Source organism: Hyperolius riggenbachi, chromosome 2 (assembly GCF_040937935.1).
Source record: "Hyperolius riggenbachi isolate aHypRig1 chromosome 2, aHypRig1.pri, whole genome shotgun sequence".
Taxonomy (NCBI): domain Eukaryota; kingdom Metazoa; phylum Chordata; class Amphibia; order Anura; family Hyperoliidae; genus Hyperolius; species Hyperolius riggenbachi.
In genome coordinates, this window is record NC_090647.1 from 313,517,087 (window position 1) to 313,540,708 (window position 23,622).

At 43.2% G+C, this 23,622-nt stretch overlaps 1 protein-coding gene across 17 annotated transcripts in view; it reads left to right on the forward strand.

Annotated features, from left to right (window-relative positions):
* DLGAP3 (DLG associated protein 3) overlaps nt 1-23,622 on the forward strand; it is a 541,562-nt gene that overhangs the window by 515,234 nt on the left and 2,706 nt on the right. For all 17 annotated transcript variants that reach the window (XM_068269136.1, XM_068269138.1, XM_068269122.1 and 14 more), the window contains 2 exons: nt 14,628-14,719; nt 18,939-19,082. In XM_068269136.1, the coding sequence (XP_068125237.1) occupies nt 14,628-14,719; nt 18,939-19,082 (236 nt within the window). The remainder of the gene's footprint in view (nt 1-14,627; nt 14,720-18,938; nt 19,083-23,622) is intronic.

The window sequence follows — 23,622 nt, forward strand, 5'->3', positions numbered from 1 at the left end:
TTTAAAAGGGCGGGTGAAAAGTGGGGTACTTTAATGGAGTGGGTTGGTTGGTGAGGTGACTGAGTGAGTGTCCCCTAGTACAGTAAGTAAGTAGTAACAGTCAGGAAGTACAACTAGCAGTTACAATAATCAGTAGTAATCACAAGTAAATTTAGTGTGTGTACACTCAGACAGTGAGTGCACGCAGGCAGGAGCTAGTAGCCTATGAACACAGTGACTGAGTGTCCTAGACTCCTAGTACAGTAAGAGTAAGTAATAACAGTAAGTAGAACTAACTAATTACAATAATCAATCAGCGATCAGAAGGAAATGGAGTGTGGGTGTGTGTACACTCAGACAGTGAGTGCACGCAGGCAGGAGCTAGTAGCCTATGAACACAGTGACTGAGTGTCCTAGACTCCTAGTACAGTAAGAGTAAGTAGTAACAGTAAGTAGAACTAACTAATTACAATAATCAATCAGCGATCAGAAGGAAATGGAGTGTGGGTGTGTGTACACTCAGACAGTGAGTGCACGCAGGCAGGAGCTAGTAGCCTATGAACACAGTGACTGAGTGTCCTAGACTCCTAGTACAGTAAGAGTAAGTAATAACAGTAAGTAGAACTAACTAATTACAATAATCAATCAGCGATCAGAAGGAAATGGAGTGTGGGTGTGTGTACACTCAGACAGTGAGTGCACGCACGCAGGAGCTAGTAGCCTATGAACACAGTGACTGAGTGTCCTAGACTCCTAGTACAGTAAGAGTAAGTAGTAACAGTAAGTAGAACTAACTAATTACAATAATCAATCAGCGATCAGAAGGAAATGGAGTGTGGGTGTGTGTACACTCAGACAGTGAGTGCACGCACGCAGGAGCTAGTAGCCTATGAACACAGTGACTGAGTGTCCTAGACTCCTAGTACAGTAAGAGTAAGTAGTAACACCAGTAAGTAGAACTAACTAATTACAATAATCAATCAGCGATCAGAAGGAAATGGAGTGTGGGTGTGTGTACACTCAGACAGTGAGTGCACGCAGGCAGGAGCTAGTAGCCTATGAACACAGTGACTGAGTGTCCTAGACTCCTAGTACAGTAAGAGTAAGTAGTAACAGTAAGTAGAACTAACTAATTACAATAATCAATCAGCGATCAGAAGGAAATGGAGTGTGGGTGTGTGTACACTCAGACAGTGAGTGCACGCACGCAGGAGCTAGTAGCCTATGAACACAGTGACTGAGTGTCCTAGACTCCTAGTACAGTAAGAGTAAGTAGTAACACCAGTAAGTAGAACTAACTAATTACAATAATCAATCAGCGATCAGAAGGAAATGGAGTGTGGGTGTGTGTACACTCAGACAGTGAGTGCACGCAGGCAGGAGCTAGTAGCCTATGAACACAGTGACTGAGTGTCCTAGACTCCTAGTACAGTAAGAGTAAGTAGTAACAGTAAGTAGAACTAACTAATTACAATAATCAATCAGCGATCAGAAGGAAATGGAGTGTGGGTGTGTGTACACTCAGACAGTGAGTGCACGCACGCAGGAGCTAGTAGCCTATGAACACAGTGACTGAGTGTCCTAGACTCCTAGTACAGTAAGAGTAAGTAGTAACAGTAAGTAGAACTAACTAATTACAATAATCAATCAGCGATCAGAAGGAAATGGAGTGTGGGTGTGTGTACACTCAGACAGTGAGTGCACGCAGGCAGGAGCTAGTAGCCTATGAACACAGTGACTGAGTGTCCTAGACTCCTAGTACAGTAAGAGTAAGTAGTAACAGTAAGTAGAACTAACTAATTACAATAATCAATCAGCGATCAGAAGGAAATGGAGTGTGGGTGTGTGTACACTCAGACAGTGAGTGCACGCACGCAGGAGCTAGTAGCCTATGAACACAGTGACTGAGTGTCCTAGACTCCTAGTACAGTAAGAGTAAGTAGTAACAGTAAGTAGAACTAACTAATTACAATAATCAATCAGCGATCAGAAGGAAATGGAGTGTGGGTGTGTGTACACTCAGACAGTGAGTGCACGCACGCAGGAGCTAGTAGCCTATGAACACAGTGACTGAGTGTCCTAGACTCCTAGTACAGTAAGAGTAAGTAATAACAGTAAGTAGAACTAACAAATTACAATAATCAATCAGCGATCAGAAGGAAATGGAGTGTGGGTGTGTGTACACTCAGACAGTGAGTGCACGCAGGCAGGAGCTAGTAGCCTATGAACACAGTGACTGAGTGTCCTAGACTCCTAGTACAGTAAGAGTAAGTAGTAACAGTAAGTAGAACTAACTAATTACAATAATCAATCAGCGATCAGAAGGAAATGGAGTGTGGGTGTGTGTACACTCAGACAGTGAGTGCACGCACGCAGGAGCTAGTAGCCTATGAACACAGTGACTGAGTGTCCTAGACTCCTAGTACAGTAAGAGTAAGTAGTAACAGTAAGTAGAACTAACTAATTACAATAATCAATCAGCGATCAGAAGGAAATGGAGTGTGGGTGTGTGTACACTCAGACAGTGAGTGCACGCACGCAGGAGCTAGTAGCCTATGAACACAGTGACTGAGTGTCCTAGACTCCTAGTACAGTAAGAGTAAGTAGTAACACCAGTAAGTAGAACTAACTAATTACAATAATCAATCAGCGATCAGAAGGAAATGGAGTGTGGGTGTGTGTACACTCAGACAGTGAGTGCACGCACGCAGGAGCTAGTAGCCTATGAACACAGTGACTGAGTGTCCTAGACTCCTAGTACAGTAAGAGTAAGTAATAACAGTAAGTAGAACTAACTAATTACAATAATCAATCAGCGATCAGAAGGAAATGGAGTGTGGGTGTGTGTACACTCAGACAGTGAGTGCACGCACGCAGGAGCTAGTAGCCTATGAACACAGTGACTGAGTGTCCTAGACTCCTAGTACAGTAAGAGTAAGTAATAACAGTAAGTAGAACTAACTAATTACAATAATCAATCAGCGATCAGAAGGAAATAGAGTGTGTGTTGTGTGTGTACACTCAGACAGTGAGTGCGCACACGCAGGAGCTAGTAGCCTATATGAACAGTGACAGTGAGTGTCCCTACGGGTACAGTAAGAGTAAGTAGTAAGTAAGTACAACTAACAATAATCAATCAGTAATCAGAAGGAAATAGAGTGTGTGTACACACAGACAGTGAGTGAGTGCACACACGCAGGAGCTAGCTAGTAGCCTATAAACAGTGACAGTCAGTGAGTGTCCTACTCCTAGTACAGTATAACTACAATACTATTAGTAAAGGACAGCAGAAATACTGGTATAGATGAGAGAAATAAACAGAGGACAGCTGCCCACAGAGGCAAGGCCCCCCTGAGGCCTAAACCTGTAAGCTTGCAGCAGCTGCCTGCAGTTCTCTAATGTAACACACAAGCTACTAACTAAAATACAATGTCTATCTAACTAACAACAATATAGGTGTATATGGCAGGTGTAGGTGAGCAAAAACGCTAGGTAAATGACCACAATAGAGCATTTGCTAAGCCAAAGCACAAAGGAGCAACTCTCTCTCTGTACAAGTCTCAGGCAAGCATGGAAAAACCTAACATGGCGGCAGCTATTTATAGGGTAGGGGCTGGCCAGGGTCCCCCTCTGTGATTGGCTGCCGTCAGAGGGCCTGGGAGCCCTCTGATTGGCTCTAAGGACATCAATCTGGGCTATGACGCTATTCGAGCTCGGTACCGAGCTCGAATAGCGCCGGTTTGCTCGAATAGCTCGAATAGTGAATGGGCTATTCGAGTGTACTCGGATAGCCCATTCGAATAGCTTCAGCTATTCGGAGCTCGAATACCGAGCTCGAATAGCTGAAAAAGAGCTCGAATATTCGAGCTACTCGAATATTCGAGCTCTGCTGAGCACCACTGATTACTGCATGTGGTAAGTTATCATACATGCAATAGTTTGCTTGAAAACTCTACCAGAATTGAGGCCAATGTCTGTTAATAGTTGTGAGAACACAGGCCCGGCCCACCTATGATGCCATGTTAGGTGTCTTCCTCAGGCGGCCGAAGTCTGGGAGTGGCACCAGGCAGAAAAAGGAAGTGTGCCTGGCCTGCCGCCACCAAGCTTCCCACCGCACACATGGCCGTGGAGAAGGGTCCCCGCCGTGAAGTGATCTGAAGGGGGAGCAGCGGGCACATCGGTGGGGAGGGAGTCAGTCCCCGTCCCTCACATGAGTCCCCCCCTTCCGGCGCTTCCCCCTCCAGGTATACGGCGGTGTCAGTGGCAGCGGGCGGAAGATGAATGACTCACTCACCTGGCTTCCGCATTCCAGACGTTGCATCGCTCAGCTCTGCGTGCGTCCCACAGGTCTGCTTTTCCTTCAATCCACTGTACCCCTTCCCTCTTCCTGGCTGCTACCCCTCTAGCTCACCTCACGGCGGGGACCCCCCATACTGGGGCAATTATACTACCTATACTGAGGGCAACTATACTGTCTATACTGGGAGCAACTATACTATCTATACTGGGGCAACTATACTAGCTATCTACCTATACTGGGGCAACTATACTACCAATACTGAGGGCAACTATACTACCTATACTGGGGCAACTATACTGGCTAACTATACTGGGGGAAACTATACCTTCGTACCCTATACAGGGGACACCTATACATGGATACCTACCTACCCATACTGAGGGTAAAAATTTCCGGTGCTGTGCGATCATTTCAAATCGGGGTTAGGGGTGTGCATCCTCACAAGTTTGCCTCAGGCAGTAAAAAGTCTAGAACAAAATTAACACCATGGGCTAATTTCTCAGGCATTAGTGGAAAGAAATCTCATGCATACTCCGTCACCTCCGCCAGAAAACCTGTGACCTGAACCAACTAAGCGCTTGCCCTGACCGGTTTGGTCCAGCTTTTCACAAAAAAAAACATTTGCTCTCTGCAAGCAGGCAGGTTTCCTAACTCTCTTAAAGGGAAGGTCCAATCAAAATAAAAAAAAAAATGTACTTACCTGGGGCTTCCTCCACCCCCAGGCAGCTGATATGTCCTTTGCCACAGCTCCACTTCCAGCCGGTGGCACGGGGTCCCCTATGTTGCAGATGCTGACCTCACCAGGTCATCACCTTATGTACCTGGTGGGACAGAACCTACTCCGAAAATAAATTCTTGCTTAGCAGAGCTACAAGAGTGGATAAATGACAACTGGTTGAAACTGAATGCTGACAAAACTGAGGTACTTGTTGTCAAAGGCCAGCGCTTGGCATCAAAACAGCTCTTTACTAAATCAACACCAATCAGGATTGGTAATTCAGACATAAATAGCTCCAACCTTGTGCACAGCCTTGGTGTGCTAATGGATGGGGAATTGAGCTTCAGAAACCAAATCTTGACTGTAGTCAAATATTCCTACATTTATGTGAGGAACATTGAAAAAATTAAACATCTTATTCCCCCCACGGATAGTCCAACCCTAGTTCACGCTTTCAGCACATCTTGGCTGGGCTACTGCAATGCCCTCTATGCAGGCCTGCCAAACAAAAACCTGTAGTGCCTACATGCTGCTGCCACATTGCAAACAAACCAGCCTCGCCACTGTCACATTACACTTCTTCTTTGCTCACTGCACTGGCTACCTGTAAAATGGAGTATATTCTTCAAAATTGGACTGTTGACACTCTAATCCCTACACAAATTTGGACCCTGAATACATGAAGGACTTGCTGAAACTGCACCACACCTCTCACACCCTCAGATCAGCAGGATACATAAACTTGGTCACTCCCAGAAGCTTTCTGTCATGCTGCCTCTACCCTTTGGAATTACCTTATCATACCCAGTAAAAACAGCCCCATCCCTGGGGTTATTCAAATCCAGACTTAAAAGTCACCTGTTTAGCTTGGCATTTGCAGACTTAAAGAATTTATTCCTCTGTACCACAATTTACCAATCAACCAATTACTTGTCTGAGCCATGCTTATGTGCTTTGAGACCAATGGGAGAAAAGTGCTTTATTTATTTATTGTATTTATAAAGCGCTAACACATTACGCAGCGCTGGACAATAAATAGGGATACAAATGTTATTTGTTGTTGTTGAAGAACAAAAAGTGTATTTTTCTCTTGGCAGTCTGCTACCACTCCCTTGTATTGTAACTTTCTGGCTGCTAGTGCCCCCGTCCCTGCTGTTATTTCAATGCTTTGAAGGATATTAGAGGCACTGAAAGATTATTCACTGTAAAGCTGGTATTTGTTCTGAACTGATAAAAAAAGAACCCTCCCTGTATAAAGAAAAAAGAAAATCAGATAAACTGGGATCACAAGAGAGAGTGAGAGAAAGAGAGAGAGTATAGGTTTATATTGACAGATCGTAACAAATATAAACAAGATAGTGACATCCATGTAAAAAAAAACATGCAGGTGAATTCACCTATAGGAAAGATGTAAAAGTGCAAACATACTGTGGACTGTCTATTAATTCAAAGTTAATTTTATCCAGAAATGGCGCTGATGGGTGTTTCCTAAAAGCTGCGTGTCAAACAGGGATCCCTTTGACCTTGTAAATTAAACATTCATAAGTAAAATAACTTTTCCACACGCTGACTAAAATCAAAAGCTGCTTTGTACACAATGATCAATGGTCATGCAATGCATATGAATCCAAAATGATCCACTCACACCTCACAAATTCACACACACATCACCATCTAGAAGGGCCCTTCTACCTTTCTATTTCAAAAATGTCTAAAAAATAGTGCCCTGAGTATCAGACACAGAAAAAAATAAATAAATAAATACATTCAAAAATATCCCAAAAAATAAGCACAATACAATCTGCTTTCACTATCATCAAAAAGGTTCCTGTTGATATACAAAATCGCTGAACAATTTCCTTCTAAGTGCCGAGTTACTTCTATAATTTTTCCACTATGGGTCCAGAGCGTTATAACAAACTCTGCAAGTCTTTAGTCAATATAACTCATAGTTTGATGTTTTAATCAATGATGCTCTCACCGTTCCTTCAATTATATAGAAGACTCCGGTCCCCCACGTGCTCTTATACATCGGCTGTTATACCGGATCCTTATAACTTTTTCCACGGTCTGTCTATACAATACAATACAATACAATAACATTTCTATAGCGCTTTTCTCCCATAGGACTCAAAGCGCTTAGGCTCTCTCAGATTCAGTAATTAGTAGGATGAAGTATTCACACAACAAAAGTTATATTTCTGCAAATGCCAGACTGAACAGGTGGGTTTTCAGTCTGGATTTAAACACGTCCAGGGATGGGGCTGTCCTGATCTGTTGAGGTAAGGAGTTCCAAAACGTAGGGGCAGCATGACAGAAGGCTCTGGGACCAAAAGTTTCCAAGTGGACTCTGGGTATGACTAGATTATTAGAACCTGTTGATCTGAGAATGCGGGGATTGCTACGCAGCTGCAACATATCTTTCATGTATCCAGGGCCTAGATTATTCAGGGATTTAAATGTCAGTAGGCCGATCTTGAATAGGACCCTCCATTCTATAGGTAGCCAGTGAAGGGAGTGCAGGACTGGCGTTATGTGGCAGTGACGGGGTTGGTTGGTTAGCAGTCTGGCAGCAGTATTCTGTATCAGCTGTAGTCGGTACAAGACCTTTTTTGGAAGGCCAGTGTAGAGAGCATTGCAGTAGTCCAGTCGGGATGTGATGAAGGCGTGGACTAAGGTTGGCAGATCTTCTGGGGATATGAGGTGCTTGATTTTTGCAATGTTCTTCAGGTGAAAATAGGATGATTTCACCACAGCAGAGATTTGAGTTCTGAAGTTTAAATCCCAATCAATTAGAACTCCCAGGCTACGCACATGATCAGAGCTGCGCAGATCCGTGCCTCCTATTCCCAGTGGTGAAGACTGCAAGTTAAGTTGTTTTGTTATCATGCTCTGCCCTCCTATCAGAAGGACTTCAGTTTTGTCTGCATTTAGTTTCAGCCAGTTGTCATTCATCTATTGCTGTAGTTCACGTAAGCAGGCGTTTATAGTTAGAGTTGGGTCTGTCACACCAGGCTTGAAGGTGCTCTACCGCCTCCCAACTCTCGCGGTGTATCTCCGCTGTAAGTCCCAGAGTGTTGTTCTCTATTCCGCTGTGCTGGTTCCGGCTGGCTTCCCTGATTGGGTGACGTCACCACTGGGCTTTAGAACTTTGTTTGCAATTCGGGTGCTGTGTGCTGCAGCAGATTGATTCCAATGATCCCCACTCCTTTCCATGTCATTGAATCGATAGTATACCCACCACATATGTTAACATCGATGCGTTTCAATCAATTGGTTTCCTATTTTGGTGTTCCCCTGGTGGTTTGACTGGCAAGTTTTATATGTAGATAGGTATCATGTTTACTGCTGGGATGTTAATGATAAGCTTGGCATCATTGCAGCTTAATTACTATTCATCAGGTCAGGAAACAAACAAGTGTTATGGAGGTTTTCACTTGGTGGTAAAATAAGATTTTTCTCTATTTAGATACTTGTAGTCAAAATAGTAGGTTGTGTCTAAATCTTATTTGAAATGTTTAAAATACTGCACAATTTCTGCTAAAATGTATATTAAATATTTAACATTCTTTTTATAACATGCTGTTGTGGATAGCATTTCAGCCCTTGCAGCATTAAAGTCCCAGGTTTGAATCTTGGTCGGGACTCACTGTGCATAAAGTTTGTATGTTCTCCCCATATTCGCATTGGGTTTTCTGTAGGAATCGGACTTTCCCACATCCCAAACAAAACATACTGGTAAGGTAATTGGTTACCCCAAAACCCAATAGTGGCGGTTAGATTGTGATCTAATCTGAGGGGCAGTTAGTTACGTATATTATAAGGCTGGTAATGCAGTGTGTAGCAGATATTCTGCATTTTTCTTCAGTGGCTGTTTGTTTGAGTTTTCAAATCCTTTGCAATCTGTTAGATCATGATTGGCAGAAAATTTTAGATTAATAACCTTTTACTACTTTTTAAAAGAGAAGTGGGACAAGGGCTTCTTGGATCCCATGTTAATGTATTCAGTGATCACATAAATTGTCTTTAACAAATAATATATTTACTCAGATATTAACCATTTAACGGCATTGTAACGTATTAGAACGTCATGCATTACCCTGTTAATGGCAACATGACGTTTTAATACGTCGCGCGTTCCCGCCGCAACCGCCGCCGTTTTCACCGGGTTTCCGTATTGAGTGATTGGGGAAGAGGACCGAGCGGTCCTCTACCCAATCGCAATGCCTGGAGTGAATGGACGTAACAGCGAACAGCTTTTATCCATTCATAAAACAGAAAGCCGTCACATAGTATTTAAATGTACAAAAAAAAAGCGAACATTTCCTATATCGGGAAAATGCTTCCCAGTGCCATCTTGTGGCCAAAAAGTAAAATTACACCTACAGACACATACATACTTAACCAACACTAATAAAATAAATAACTTGCATTACCAAAGCCCCCTCCCCCAATTAAAAAAAACGAAAGAAAACTCAAAAATAAATAGCTGCCTTAGGGGCTCAGCTTTTTAATCTATATTTTATGATGGGAAATTACTTTTACTTTACTACATAGGGGCTTGTAATTGTGGACCAGAGAAAAGACAAACAAAACAGAAAAATAACACCTACAGGATCTTCTCAAAAAATTAGCATATTGTGATACAGTTCATTATTTTCTGTAATGTACTGATAAACATTAGACTTTCATATATTTTAGATTCAAATACACACAACTGAAGTAGTTCAAGCCTTTTATTGTTTTAATATTGATGATTTTTGCATACAGCTCATGAAAACCCAAATTTCCTATCTCAAAAAAAAATTAGCATATTTCATCCGACCAATAAAAGAAAAGTGTTTTTAAAACAAAAAAACTCAACCTTCAAATAATTATGTTCAGTTATGCACTCAATACTTGGTCGGGAATCCTTTTGCAGAAATGACTGCTTCAATGCGGCGTGGCATGGAGGCAATCAGCCTGTGGCACTGCTCAGGTGTTATGGAGGCCTAGGATGCTTCGATAGCGGCCTTAAGCTCATCCAGAGTGTTGGGTCTTGCATCTCTCAACTTTCTCTTCACAATATCCCACAGATTCTCTATGGGGTTCAGGTCAGGAGAGTTGGCAGGTAGAAGCGCCTGACCTGGGCTACAGAGAAGCAGCACTGGACTGTTGCTCAGTGGTCCAAAGTACTTTTTTCGGATGAAAGCAACTTTTACATGTCGTTCGGAAATCAAAGTGCCAGAGTCTGGAGGAAGACTGGGGAGAGGGAAATGCCAAATTGCCTGAAGTCCAGTGCCAAGTACAGAGGCGTAGCTAGGACTTTCAGCGCTCGGGGACAAAGACTATTAATGCGCCCTGTAAGGAGGGACCGCGTCATAAAAAGGGGTGTGGCCACGCAACAGAATGTGGGCATGGTAATGGGTGGGGCCAAATATGCATAACCTTAACAGTGGTGTAAAAGATCTGCCAGGGAAGTTTGAGCTCTACCATAGTGTTTCCCCCCCAAAATACGTGTATTCTGACAGCATTTCACCAAAAATACATGTAGTTTGGCAGATATTCCTCCAAAATATAGATAATTTGGCAATGGTTCCTCCAAAATAGACATAATCTGGCAGCAGTGGTTCCCCCAACATACATATAATCTGGCAGGCTGTTCCCCAAATACACTTAATCTGGCAGCAGCGGTTCCCCAAAAATACAGTTAATCTGGCAGCAGTTTCCCCAAATTAGGTGCCCCTAGTATAGGTAACCAGGTCTATAGGTGTCCCCAGTGGAATTAAGCATGCCTATAGGTGTCCCCAGTGGAATTAACCATGCCTATAGGTGTCCCCAGTTTAGGTAGCCAGGTGTATATGTGTCCCCAGTATAGGTAGCCAGGTGTATCTATGTCCCCAGTATAAGTAGCCAGGGGTATATGTGCCCAGTATAAGTAGCCAGGTGTATATATGTTTCCAGTATAAGTAGCCAGGTGTACATGTGTCCCCAGTAGAAGTAGCCAGGTGTGTATGTGTCCCCAGTATAAGTAGCCAGGTGTATATATGTGCCCAGTATAAGTAGCCAGGTGTATATATGGCCCCAGTATAAGTAGCCAGGGGTATATGTGCCCAGTATAATTAGCCAGGTGTATATGTGTCCAGTATATGTAGCCAAGAGTATATGTCCCCAGTATAAGTAGCCAGGTGTACAGGTGTCCCCAGTATAAGTAGCCAGGGGTATATGTGCACAGTATAAGTAGCCAGGTGTATATGTGCCCAGTATAAGTAGCCAGGGGTATATGTGCCCAGTATAAGTAGCCAGGGGTATATGTGCCCAGTATAAGTAGCCAGGTGTATATATGTCCCCAGTATAAGTAGCCAGGGGTATACGTCCCCAGAATATGTAGCCAGGTGCAACCCACAACCCCCCCCCACCCGACGGGAGCGCAGAGAAGAGGGAGAGCTGTGCACACAGCGATGGGGAAGGGGGGAGATCTCCCCCCCCTTCCCTCACCTTAGGGCTCACCCTCTCTCTCGCTCCCCCTGCAGATATGAGTGGCGGGCGGGCGGCAGAGCACAGCTAATCAGCGGAGCACAGATCTGTCTTCTCCGCGTGATTGTAATAAGTGTTCTGCTGCCCGCCGCTTATATTTGCAGGGGGAGCTAGAGAGAGGGTGAGCCCTAAGGTGAGGGAAGGCGGGGAGACTTCCCCACTGCTGTGTCCACAGCTCTCCCTTTTCTCTGCGCTCCCGCTGGGGGGAAAATATATAAATAAATAAAAACACAGGTCACGGCTGAGTGCCCTAGGGACCCAGCGCCCGGGGGCACTTGTCCTACCCCGCCCACCCCTAGCTACGCCCCTGGCCAAGTACCCACAGTCAGTGATGGTCTGAGGTGCCATGTCAGCTGCTGGTGTTGGTCCACTGTGTTTTATCAAGGGCAGGGTCAATGCAGCTAGCTATCAGGAGATTTTGGAGCACTTCATGCTTCCATCTGCTGAAAAGCTTTATGGAGATGAAGATTTCATTTTTCAGCACAACCTGGCTCCTGCTCACAGTGCCAAAACCACTGGTAAATGGTTTACTGACCATGGTATTACTGTGCTCAATTGGCCTGCCAACTCTCCTGACCTGAACCCCATAGCGAATCTGTGGGATATTGTGAAGAGAAAGTTGAGAGATGCAAGACCTAACACTCTGGATGAGCTTAAGGCCGCTATCGAAGCATCCTGGGCCTCCATATTGGTCGGATGAAATATGCTGGACCTCCATATCCTGGGCCTCCATATTGGTCAGATGAAATATGCTATTTTTTTGAGATAGGAAATTTGGGTTTTCATGAGCTGTATGCAAAAATCATCAATGTTAAAACAATAAAAGGCTTGAACTACTTCAGTTGTGTGTATTTGAATCTAAAATATATGAAAGTCTAATGTTTATCAGTACATTACAGAAAATAATGAACTTTATCACAATATGCTAATTTTTTGAGAAGATCCTGTATATTTCAAAATAATATATTGTCGCCGTACATTGTGATAGGGACATAATTTAAACGGTTTAATAATCGTGACAACTTGGCAAATAATATGTGTCTGTTTTATCCACAGGAGAACATTTAATTTTAAAACTATAGAGGCCGAAAACTGAGAAATAATGATTTTTTTTCCATTATTTTCTTATTTTTCCCTTAAAACACATTTAGAATAAAATAATTCTTAGCAAAATGTACTACCCACAGAAAGCCTAATTGGTGGCGAAAAGAACGAGGTATAGATCATTTTCTTGTGATAAGTAGTAATAAAGTTATTAGGGAATAAAATGGAGGCGCACTGACAGGTGAAAATTGCTCTGGTCCGTTAGGGTAAAAACCCTTGGGGGTGAACTGGTTAAAATATTAAATACAGTATCACTAACTGTTATCAGTGGTTCCTAAAACATCCCAACCCAAAAACATATCACACAACATCAGGAGAAGGACTTACTAATGCACTTTAAAATGGCGTGTGCCAAAAACTGGTCATATGCACATTTACAAAGCAAAAACTGTCCATGTGCATGCATGCTTTTTCTTTTCTACTTTTCAATCTTTACCTACATCCTTCTTTTTTCTTTTGTATATTTGTATGTTGTGACATGCATCTGGTTCTCTAAATATAATCTAATCTATCCATTAAAATATTCAGAAGCTGCGTGGGTGGGAATTTCTCACCAAGGCTTTCTGTGGGTCCTTAGTTTGGACCAAAAGAAAATAAGTGGAAAAATAAAAATAAGCACCCTGGCAAGAAACTCAATATTTAAATTTGTGCAGAGCATTACTTCCTGTAATTATTGTCAAAGATCCAGCTTGCGCAAGGTGCTGTGATTTTTGCTGAATCTCTTAATTACCAAACATTGACCTCTTTATATGAACACTAGTAAAAAAATGGGCGCTAGGTCACAGCCGATACCCCCTCAATGCGCCCACATACGCGTCCTGCTTGCTCGTTCACCACCACTGTCTGAAATATATGCACACAGGGTGCTGCTTGCTTGGCAGTTGGAAAAGCTGTTATTTCCCACAATGCAATGAGAACCTCTGCGAACCACACACAGCAAACTGTCAGGTCCGGGCCGGTGTCCTAACTGCCCTGGCTGCGCACATGCACAAAAAAGCCAGGGACACACGGACAGGGAAAGAGGATGACGCAGGGACACTTGCATTTTATTGTATAGGATAGCTGATTTTGTAAAAACCAATTGTCCGTATGTAAACAAGAATACATTACATTTTTTGTTTTTTAATTGTGAAATGTTGATTTTAGATGTTGAAAAGGTGTTCTTTCTGCTATAAACATGAATCCACCTCGCTTTCCAGATGAATTTGGTAAATTGTATTGAATGCCTGGTCTAGATATACAGTATATACCCTTAGTATGAGTCCCAGGCACCATCTAGTGGAAGGAAATGGAATATTCAACTGTTTCATATGTGAAAAAAAATAGATGAGCTACTAAAGTATTATTTTCTAGGCCAGCTTTATGATTTTGCACTACATGACATTAAAAGGAATACATTTAGAAACTCGAGAAATCAAATACAGTTGTAAAATGTAACATATTTCCTTTCATTTAATTTGAAGAAAATATGGATTTGTTTAATCTTTACACACTAAGTTGAAACATTTTTACTATGTGAGGGATGATGATGCTGACTGCATGCAAGAAATTGCAGTATGGTTACCTTGACTCTTTCTCAAGATAATTCTTAGAATTAATTGTAATAATAGCATTTCAGTGCCAAATAAAGAGAAGATAAGTGGATTGCATAGTCAGACTATCATCTTTCTGACTCTGTAAAGATTACTATATAGGTTTGGCTATGACATATTATACATGTACTCTATGATGTTTCCTACTGAAATAGAAGAGGGGAGAAGGGCAGGCGACATACTGCTGTGGTCATATCTGGGGTGAAGCAATAGATATTGAATGGAGAAAACCCAACTCAACAGATCATATTTTCTCCCCATGGAGGGTCAAACATGGGATGTTTTTGATAAAAAGACTGTCATACAGAGGATTTGATGTTATTTTTTTTCCACTACAGTCTTAGCTTATTGACTAGCATGAGCCAATCTACTATAAAAAAAAGGGTCCTCTGCTAAATATGATTTTTTTTCTTTATAGTTCTTGAGAAGATTCGCAGTGCAGTTGGAAGTTCTCAGCTCCTGATGTCTCAGAAAGTGCAACAATTTTTCCGACTGTGCCAGCAGAACCTGGTAAGGTGACTGCATCGTAACTGATGCACATTCATAACTGTTACAAAGCACTATACTTATTCTGTGTGAAAGAACAGAGCATTCAGAATATAGGATTCTACTGAAATGTGTTTTCTTCTTTTGCCAGGTAAGGCTACTGAAGGGATTTAGATTTTGTAAATACAGTTTAAAAGATCTGTTTTAGCAGTTCCCTTAATGTTGGCTGAATTCAAACTGAAGCTGGCTAATTTTATACCGAGGTTTTTTAAAAAGAGAGTTTATACAAAATCAAGTTGGGTGAAACTCTACTCAACTCTAGTGAGGAACTAGCAGGTAACTCAGGTGCCACTTTCTTTTCCCTACTCCATCAAAGTGAGGCAAAAATACCTAATAATTAACCTGGAATAATGGACCAACAGATAATAATTATTACATTTTGAATGTTAAGATAATGTCTACACATTGTTTATCTAAAAAGATGATTATTGAGATGCTCATGACATTTGGCACACATGCAAATTTAATGCAAATTGTATACCGTTTAAATAGAGTTTTTACATTACACAAAAGCTATTACAAAAGCCATCCCAGGGAAGCAGGACATTTGGACGCATGAGACAAGTGGACAAAAAGGGCATCGCCATTCACTCCCATAATAAATATCGTTTGAAGGGCGCCGAACAGGAAAAAAGGGCACCCGGAGATTATTAACATTTCAAATGGCGCTGGGAGATTATTAACGTTTTCAAACTGCGCTTGTGATCATTTAAGTTTACAAAATGCACCCGTGATGAATTACGTTTATAAATATACTAAACATATGTATTGTATTTAACTAAAACATTATTTTAAAATTGTATCACTCACTGTTTGTAAAACATTATTATCCACATTATAAAGTGATCAGTAAGTAAATTGTAATATATTTTTTACAGTCACTACTTGTACAACATTATTATCCACACAATAAAGTGAACACTAAAGGGGGTCTTAGGGTTAGGCACCACCAGGGGAGATTAAGGGTTAGGCACTACCAGGGGGGATTTAGGGTTAGGCACCACCAGGGGGGGGGGGGGGGGTTAGGGTTAGGCACCACCAGGGGGGAATTTAGGGTTAGGCACCACCAAGGGGGTCTTAGGGTTAGGCACCACCAGGGGGGATTTAGGGTTAGGCAACACCAGGGGGGTTTCAGGTTTAGGCACCACCAGGGGGGATTTAGGGTTAGGCACCACCAGGGGAAGTCTTAGGGTTAGGCACCACCATGGGGGTCTTAGGGTTAGGCAGGCACCACTAGGGGGGTCTTAGGGTTAGACACCACCAGGGGGGGTCTAAGGGTTATGGATAGGTAGAGGGAAGGTTCTGTGTGAGAGTAGGGTTAGGTTTAGTTGTAGTAAAATGTTAGTAATATTTATTAATGTTTTACTACAGTTATTACAAACATACTTATATATATTTTTTATTATTAAAAACAATATTTTCAGATTTTATTACATGAAGAAACGATAAATGAAGGTTATACACAATATGATACAATTATAATGATTATACGTATATTGTCGTTTTTTACCAAACTTAATTATAAGTTTCACTTTCAAAACAGAAAATTATGGTTTTCACAATTTCCGATTTCATTTACATTATTAAATGTTTTTTAATTTGTAAAACATTATTGTAAACGAAATACAACACAATATTTTTATAAATGCTATTACCGCCTATCGTTTACACCATGCGCCCTTTTTTTTCCAACGCCCTTTTTGCATGGACGCATGTCTCAGTATGGTATGTGCAGTCCTTACTTGTGCCCCGTATGGTATATAATATCTAGTATCGTCAAAATATCAATGAAATAAGTAAAGCAATAAAATATATAAAAATCTCGTTTAAGTGCTGAAATGCAAGAGGTTAACGTTAGATATGTACACATTTGAACTTTTTTTTTATTTCAGAGCTTTATTACCGTGAATCTTTTATTCTTTTCTATTCTTTATAGACTGAGAATGTCATAAATGTATTTTGAAGGAGCATTGTCTGTTTTGAACATGCTATAATAGAGGCATCTACTATTCACTTTTTTAGATGGCTGTATTTAAGCAAGTTGTAGTGTATGTTTTGCTAACATGCTAAATTGAGAATGAATGGGTAGCATTGCTTTGTTAAGTTACTATTGCTTGAATAAATCTCTGTTTGATTTGTGAATAGTTTTGTCAAACAGATGGAAATGTTCTGTAGTCAGAAAAGAGTTAATGCGAATGCTACCACAGTAAGTGAAGAAATGGTGGTGGTGGTGGTGGTGGTGGTTTTGGCAATGGGGGGGGGGGGTGCATTGTATCCACAGCAGTGGGGGTCACTTATATCTACCTCCAAAATATTGTAATTTTACATTTTGGCTCTGTTTCAATTTTAAGTCTCCTGCTGAGTTTTCTCATAGGAGATTTGTTTTATCAACTTGATTACACAGTAACTTTTCACCATCTAGCAAGTGAAAAATGTGCTTAAAAATATGCAAGAAAAATAAAAATAAAACTTGCGGGATTCCAGAGCTAAACTAATGGGGGGAGCAGGCATATACTGCAAGCTGTCTTGATGCCCCCCCCCTTTGTTACCTTCTGTCCCCCTCGTTTCCTACCTAAATGCCCCGGCAGCCACTTCCAGGTCATCTTTACTGTGCAGGTGCCAGCCCAGCTGCGTGGGGCCTACATTATGTGCCTGCCATCGGGAGTGCTATGTGCATGGCGTAGTCGTGACGTCATGCGCAGTGTGCTCCCCGCAGTGCACTCCCTAGCTTGCCTGCGCACTAATGCCTGACCCAGCCAAAGAAGCTGCCGGGGGGGGCATTTAGGTAGGAATGGAAGGAGAGAGCAGAACGGGTGGGCATCAGGACAGCTTGCAATACATGCTTGCTCCCCCCCGTTCCTCCTAGTTAGTTCAGCTCTGGTATCCTTTAAGTAAGTTTGACACAACTAATGTTAAATACTTTTTTTGTTTTCTGGTGTCTTAAAAATGTATTTTATTGATATGTAGTGAAAACATCTCATTAAATCAGGGCCTTAATGTATTTGAATGCTGGGATGGTTTTTGGTTTCAAATTGGGAGACAGTAGAAAAGTCACCATGCAATGCTGCAGCACCAGTACAGGAAAATAAATGTATTTTCTTTATTAAAAAAAAATGTGGTCCAGTCTCAGTGAAGAAGGCCTTTGGGAAGGACTAAAGATAAAATCATACATTTAGCACTTTGTATTGTTCAGGGGAGAAGAGGTGGAGGTGGTGTGAAGTGACTCATGCTGGCTTATTCACTCCACTAAATCTTTAGTACGCTGTGGTGCAAGAGTCAGCTCCAGGTGTAAGGAATGGCAGGCATGTCTGGTTTCTTGCAAGCTGTGAAGCCTTACTACAACAGTGTTGTTTTACAGCTGCTTCTGGAGCCAATCTTTACTGTCCCCTATCATGTCCATGCTTGTTTCTACTTCTTCTTTCTTCAGGTCTACCTAAAAATATGTTATTTTTCCTTAAAGAGAACCCGAGGTGGGTTCTAAGAACACTATTAGCACACAGAGGCATGGTCTGCATATCCTGCCCAGCCTCTGTTGCTATACAGTTCCCCCCACAGGCCCCCCCTGCGCTCTGCTTGCCCCCCATAAATAACACGCTGAGGTAGAGACACACAGCGTGTCGCAGCCAGCTGCTTACCTCTTGATGTGTCGCTCTCGATGCTTCCCCGCCTCCTCCATAGCGCAGGTCCCCACCCACGTCCCTTCCCTCCCTGCTGATTGGAGGATAGGGACGCGGGCGGGGACTGGAGTAATAACAGTAACTTGTGAAAACTCAGACACAAAGTAACGTCCTCCCAAAGTACACAGATTGTGTGACTATAGCTGTAAGCATACTAAGCTGTGCACTTTAATTTTTTATAGAGCTAGATAAAACTGTTAACTCCTCTTCCTGATCTGTTCATCTACCCTATAAACTGGTGCAAATCCAGCAAGAAGTGCATTTGGTTTGCTCAGTTCCATGCTATTTGCATTGAAACCAGAATTATTAGCATTTCATTGAAAATGTATAATTTTGACACATGACCTGTCTTAAATCCCACATATGGATGTGATGCAGGACCATTGCCATCAACATTTTAACATCTAATGTTTCTTTTGTTTTCTAATGCTAAATAGAATATTTCATCTAATTGTATATGAAATATGTTAAATGTATATGTACAAACCTATTTACCTGCTCCTCAGGACCCTACATCATTCCCTCTACCCACATCTCAAGACCTGGCTGGTTTCTGGGATCTTCTCCAATTATCATTCGAAGATGTAGGAATGAAATTTGCTGAGCTGCAACAACTAAAGGATAATGGATGGAAGTTAATGGAACCCAAGGTAAGAGTCTTGTAATATGCACCACCTGCAAAACCCCTCTATGCATCTGTTTAGCAGCAGTGGTATACAGAATTATCCTGGTGTCTCATAGTCTTACTTTCACTCTCAGGGGTTAAATCTAATCTCTGAAGTGTTTACAGCTGCCAAGTCAGTTTTCCCTCAGATCTGGTTAATTTAGCTCCCAACAATAAGAAAGCTTGGTGTAATTGTCTTCTTAAAACAGAAGGACATTTGCAATAATTCAGTTATAAGTGAACATTTGTGGTTACCCACAATGCACTACTACTAAATATGCAAATTATCCCTTTTCGCCCTTGTTAACAATAAGAAACAACTGAGCATTCGATGGTGCTATCAGGATTGTTTGATAAAAGTGTTTTGACTTTGACTTACTTTGCAGGAGAGCTATTACTGCACTTGTTACTGCATTTCACTGCAGTTTGGTTGCCTAGGTTGCATACATAAACCACTAATTTATTAAAGCACACCTGAATTGGCTCCTCAGTGTCTTCAGGGCCCCCTCCATTGTGCCACTGTTCCCTTAGAAAAATCTCTGACTCAGTTTGGTCGTGGGCTACTGTGTCCATCAATCATGCCTCCATCACCAAGAACATTCTCTATATGCGCGGTACATTCTTTTGCAAACCGCACATGTGCAGAGTGCTCTAGGCGATGGGAGCATGATTTATGTAGGCTGTGCATTTGCAGTAGCCTGTGACCAAGCCAGGTTGGAGAGAGGACAGCAGCGCAATGAAAGGGACCTCAAAGTCACTGAGGGGTCTCAAAAACTACGGGAGGCTGGAAGAATTCCCAGGTAAGTAAAAAACAACGTTTTTGTCCCAGCGCAAGTGTGTTTTAAGCCTTACAATGAAATGAAAGTAAAAACGTAGACACAGACAAGTTCTAAGTAGTTCAATCAATAACAAGAAGATCACAGAAGCGTGCACCTTCCATCCAAGGCTTTATTTCCACATAGGTGACAGTGTAGCAATTCAATGTACAACAGGTCGCTTCAACATGCATAGCCAAAAGTAACATGACGGACCATAGTGATAGTTCTTACGTGTCCATGCTGTAGTGCCACCTAGGTCTGCCACCCACCTCCTTCCCACTGACCCACTACAGCATGGACACGTAAGAACTATCACTATGGTCCGTCATGTTACTTTTGGCTATGCATGTTGAAGCGACCTGTTGTACATTGAATTGCTACACTGTCACCTATGTGGAAATAAAGCCTTGGATGGAAGGTGCACGCTTCTGTGATCTTCTTGTTATTGATTGAACTGTTCCTTCTTACCCTTTGCGGAGCACACATCCAGTGACAGAGGTTTTTAGTCGCAAGCCTAGCCACAGTGGCCAGTGGAGCTGTTGCCTGTGTTTACTACCTGTGGTTTTCACTCAGTATGGGATGTGCCACACCATAACACTGTTTTCTATCCTGCTATACAAGTTCTAAGTAGTGTAATTAATATTTGTACTCATGTTTATCTCTAGAGTTGGGCCGAACCTCCGATTTTAGGTTCGCGAACCTGGTTCGCGAACTTCCGCGGAAGGTTCGGTTCGCGTTAAAGTTCGCGAACCGCAATAGACTTCAATGGGGATGCGAACTTTGAAAAAAAAATAATTATGCTGGCCACAAAAGTGATGGAAAAGATGTTTCAAGCGGTCTAACACCTGGAGGGGGGCATGGCGGAGTGGGATACATGCCAAAAGTCCCGGGGAAAAATCTGGATTTGACGCGAAGCAGCGTTTTAAGGGCAGAAATCACATTGAATGCTAAATGACAGGCCTAAAGTGCTTTCAAACATCTTGCATGTGTATACATCAATCAGGTAGTGTAATTAAGGTACTGCTTCACACTGACACACCAAACTCACCGTGTAACGCAGCGCAAACAGCTGTTTGTGTAGTGACGGCCGTGCTGGACTGGTGCGCACCATGGCGAGAGTGCAGGTTTTGGTGGCTTTACAGCCCATATGGTCGCCTGGCTGATGTAGCTGAATGACAGAACAGTGACTGTCCAGCTGATCAAATTTGGTCTGACCACAATGAGGCAACGACCTTATTATCGTGGGTGTGCCCCCCGAGACACTCATCTAGGCGCCGGTCATTGCTTCATTGTGATACGCAAGCCCCTTCACCACGGCAAGGTAATGATCACGAAGCGGAATGGGCGCATGTACATGCCTTTTCTTTTGTTGTTGCAGCTGCCCGCAGTGCAGCCAGAAAAATTAGGCAGTCATGTACACACACCAGAAAAATTATTACAGCGGCCGCTGCTAGCAGCGGCCTAAAAAATTCAGCAATCCGCCTGGAGTCCCGGACCCTGTTGGTGGTGGCGGAGAAGGTAGTCAAGCGGCCTGCAGGCAGACATGCTGTGTGGAGGGACTGGGAGCGACTTAGTCTTCTTGGGGCAGGCCAGGCAGCCAGTCACACGGCGTGGAGGCAGAGATGCTGTGTGTGCGGGGACTGACTTAGTCTTGGGGCGGGCAGCAGCCCTCCGGGATCCATGCCTCATTCATTTTGATAAAGGTGAGGTACTTAACACTTTTGTGACTTAGGCGACTTCTCTTCTCTGTGACAATGCCTCCAGCTGCGCTGAAGGTCCTTTCTGACAGGACGCTTGCGGCAGGGCAGGAGAGAAGTTGGATGGCAAATTGGGACAGCTCTGGCCACAGGTCAAGCCTGCGCACCCAGTAGTTCAAGGGTTCCTCATCGCTGTTCACAGCAGTGTCTACATCCACACTTAAGGCCAGGTAGTCGGCTACCTGCCGTTCCAGGCGTTGGTGGAGGGTGGATCCGGAAGGGCTACGGCGAGGCGTTGGACTAAAGAACGTCCGCATGTCCGACATCACCATGAGATCGCTGGAGTGTCCTGTCTTTGACTGCGTGGACACGGGAGGAGGATTAGTGGCAGTGGTACCTTGCTGGCGTTGTGCCGTCACATCACCCTTAAAGGCATTGTAAAGCATAGTTGACAGTGGCGGGTTCACTGAACAGGTATACAGTGGCGGGTCCACTGAACAGAACAGGTATGCAGTGGCTGGTTCACTAAACAGAACAGGTATACAGTGGCGGGTTCACTAAACAGAACAGGTATACAGTGGCGGGCTCACAGAACAGGTATGCAGTGGCAGGTTCACTGAACACAACAGGTATGCAGTGGCGGGTTCACTGAACAGGTATACAGTGGCGGTTCCACTGAACAGAACAGGTATGCAGTGGCTGGTTCACTAAACAGAACAGGTATACAGTGGCGGGTTCACTAAACAGAACAGGTATACAGTGGCGGGTTCACAGAACAGGTATGCAGTGGCAGGTTCACTGAACACAACATGTATGCAGTGGCGGGTTCACTGAACAGGTATACAGTGGCGGGTCCACTGAACAGAACAGGTATGCAGTGGCGGGTTCACTAAACAGAACAGGTATACAGTGGCGGGTTCACTAAACAGAACAGGTATACAGTGGCGGGTTCACAGAACAGGTATGCAGTGGCAGGTTCACTGAACACAACAGGTATGCAGTGGCGGGTTCACTGAACAGGTATACAGTGGCGGGTCCACTGAACAGAACAGGTATGCAGTGGCGGGTTCACTGAACAGGTATACAGTGGCGGGTCCACTGAACAGAACAGGTATGCAGTGGCGGGTTCACTGAACAGGTATGCAGTGGTGGGTTCACAGAACAGGTATGCAGTGGTGGGTTCACAGCACAGGTATGCAGTGGTGGGTTCAATGAACAGGTATACAGTGGCGGGTCCACTGAACAGAACAGGTATGCAGTGGCAGGTTCACTGAACAGGTATGCAGTGGTGGGTTCACAGCACAGGTATGCAGTGGTGGGTTCACAGCACAGGTATGCAGTGGTGGGTTCACAGCACAGGTATGCAGTGGTGGGTTCACAGCACAGGTATGCAGTGGTAGGTTCACAGCACAGGTATGCAGTGGTGGGTTCACAGAACAGGTATGCAGCCAGACAGGAACAAGTTAAGCCTAACTAATCTTTCCCTGAGAGACAGTCTGCAGCAGCTCGCCCTACTCTCACTAACGCAGGCAGCACACGAGTGACCGTAATGGCCGCCGCTGCCTGCCTTATATAAGGGGGGGTGGGGCTCCAGGGGCTAGTGTAGCCTAATTGGCTACACTGGGCCTGCTGACTGTGATGTAGAGGGTCAAAGTTGACCCTCCATGTGCATTATGGGGCGAACCGAACTTCCGCAAAGGTTCGCCTGCGGGACGCGAACGCTCTACAACTCTATTTATCTCATCATGTCATCTGTCAGTTCAGGAACACTTTAAAATATACTAGGATTTGCAGTATGGTGACTTTTGTGATTGGACAGTGCTTGTTACCAAGTTGTATCTGATGATCTGATGATGCACAATTAGGCAGATTCACTAACCAGTGATAATAGATTTAAAGCGGACCTGAACTTAGACCTTCCTCTCTGCTCTAAAAGGTACGCAACAGCATAATAACCTAAGAAAAATATTTCTTTGTTACAACTGAAACAAATCCTGCAATACATCTGCAG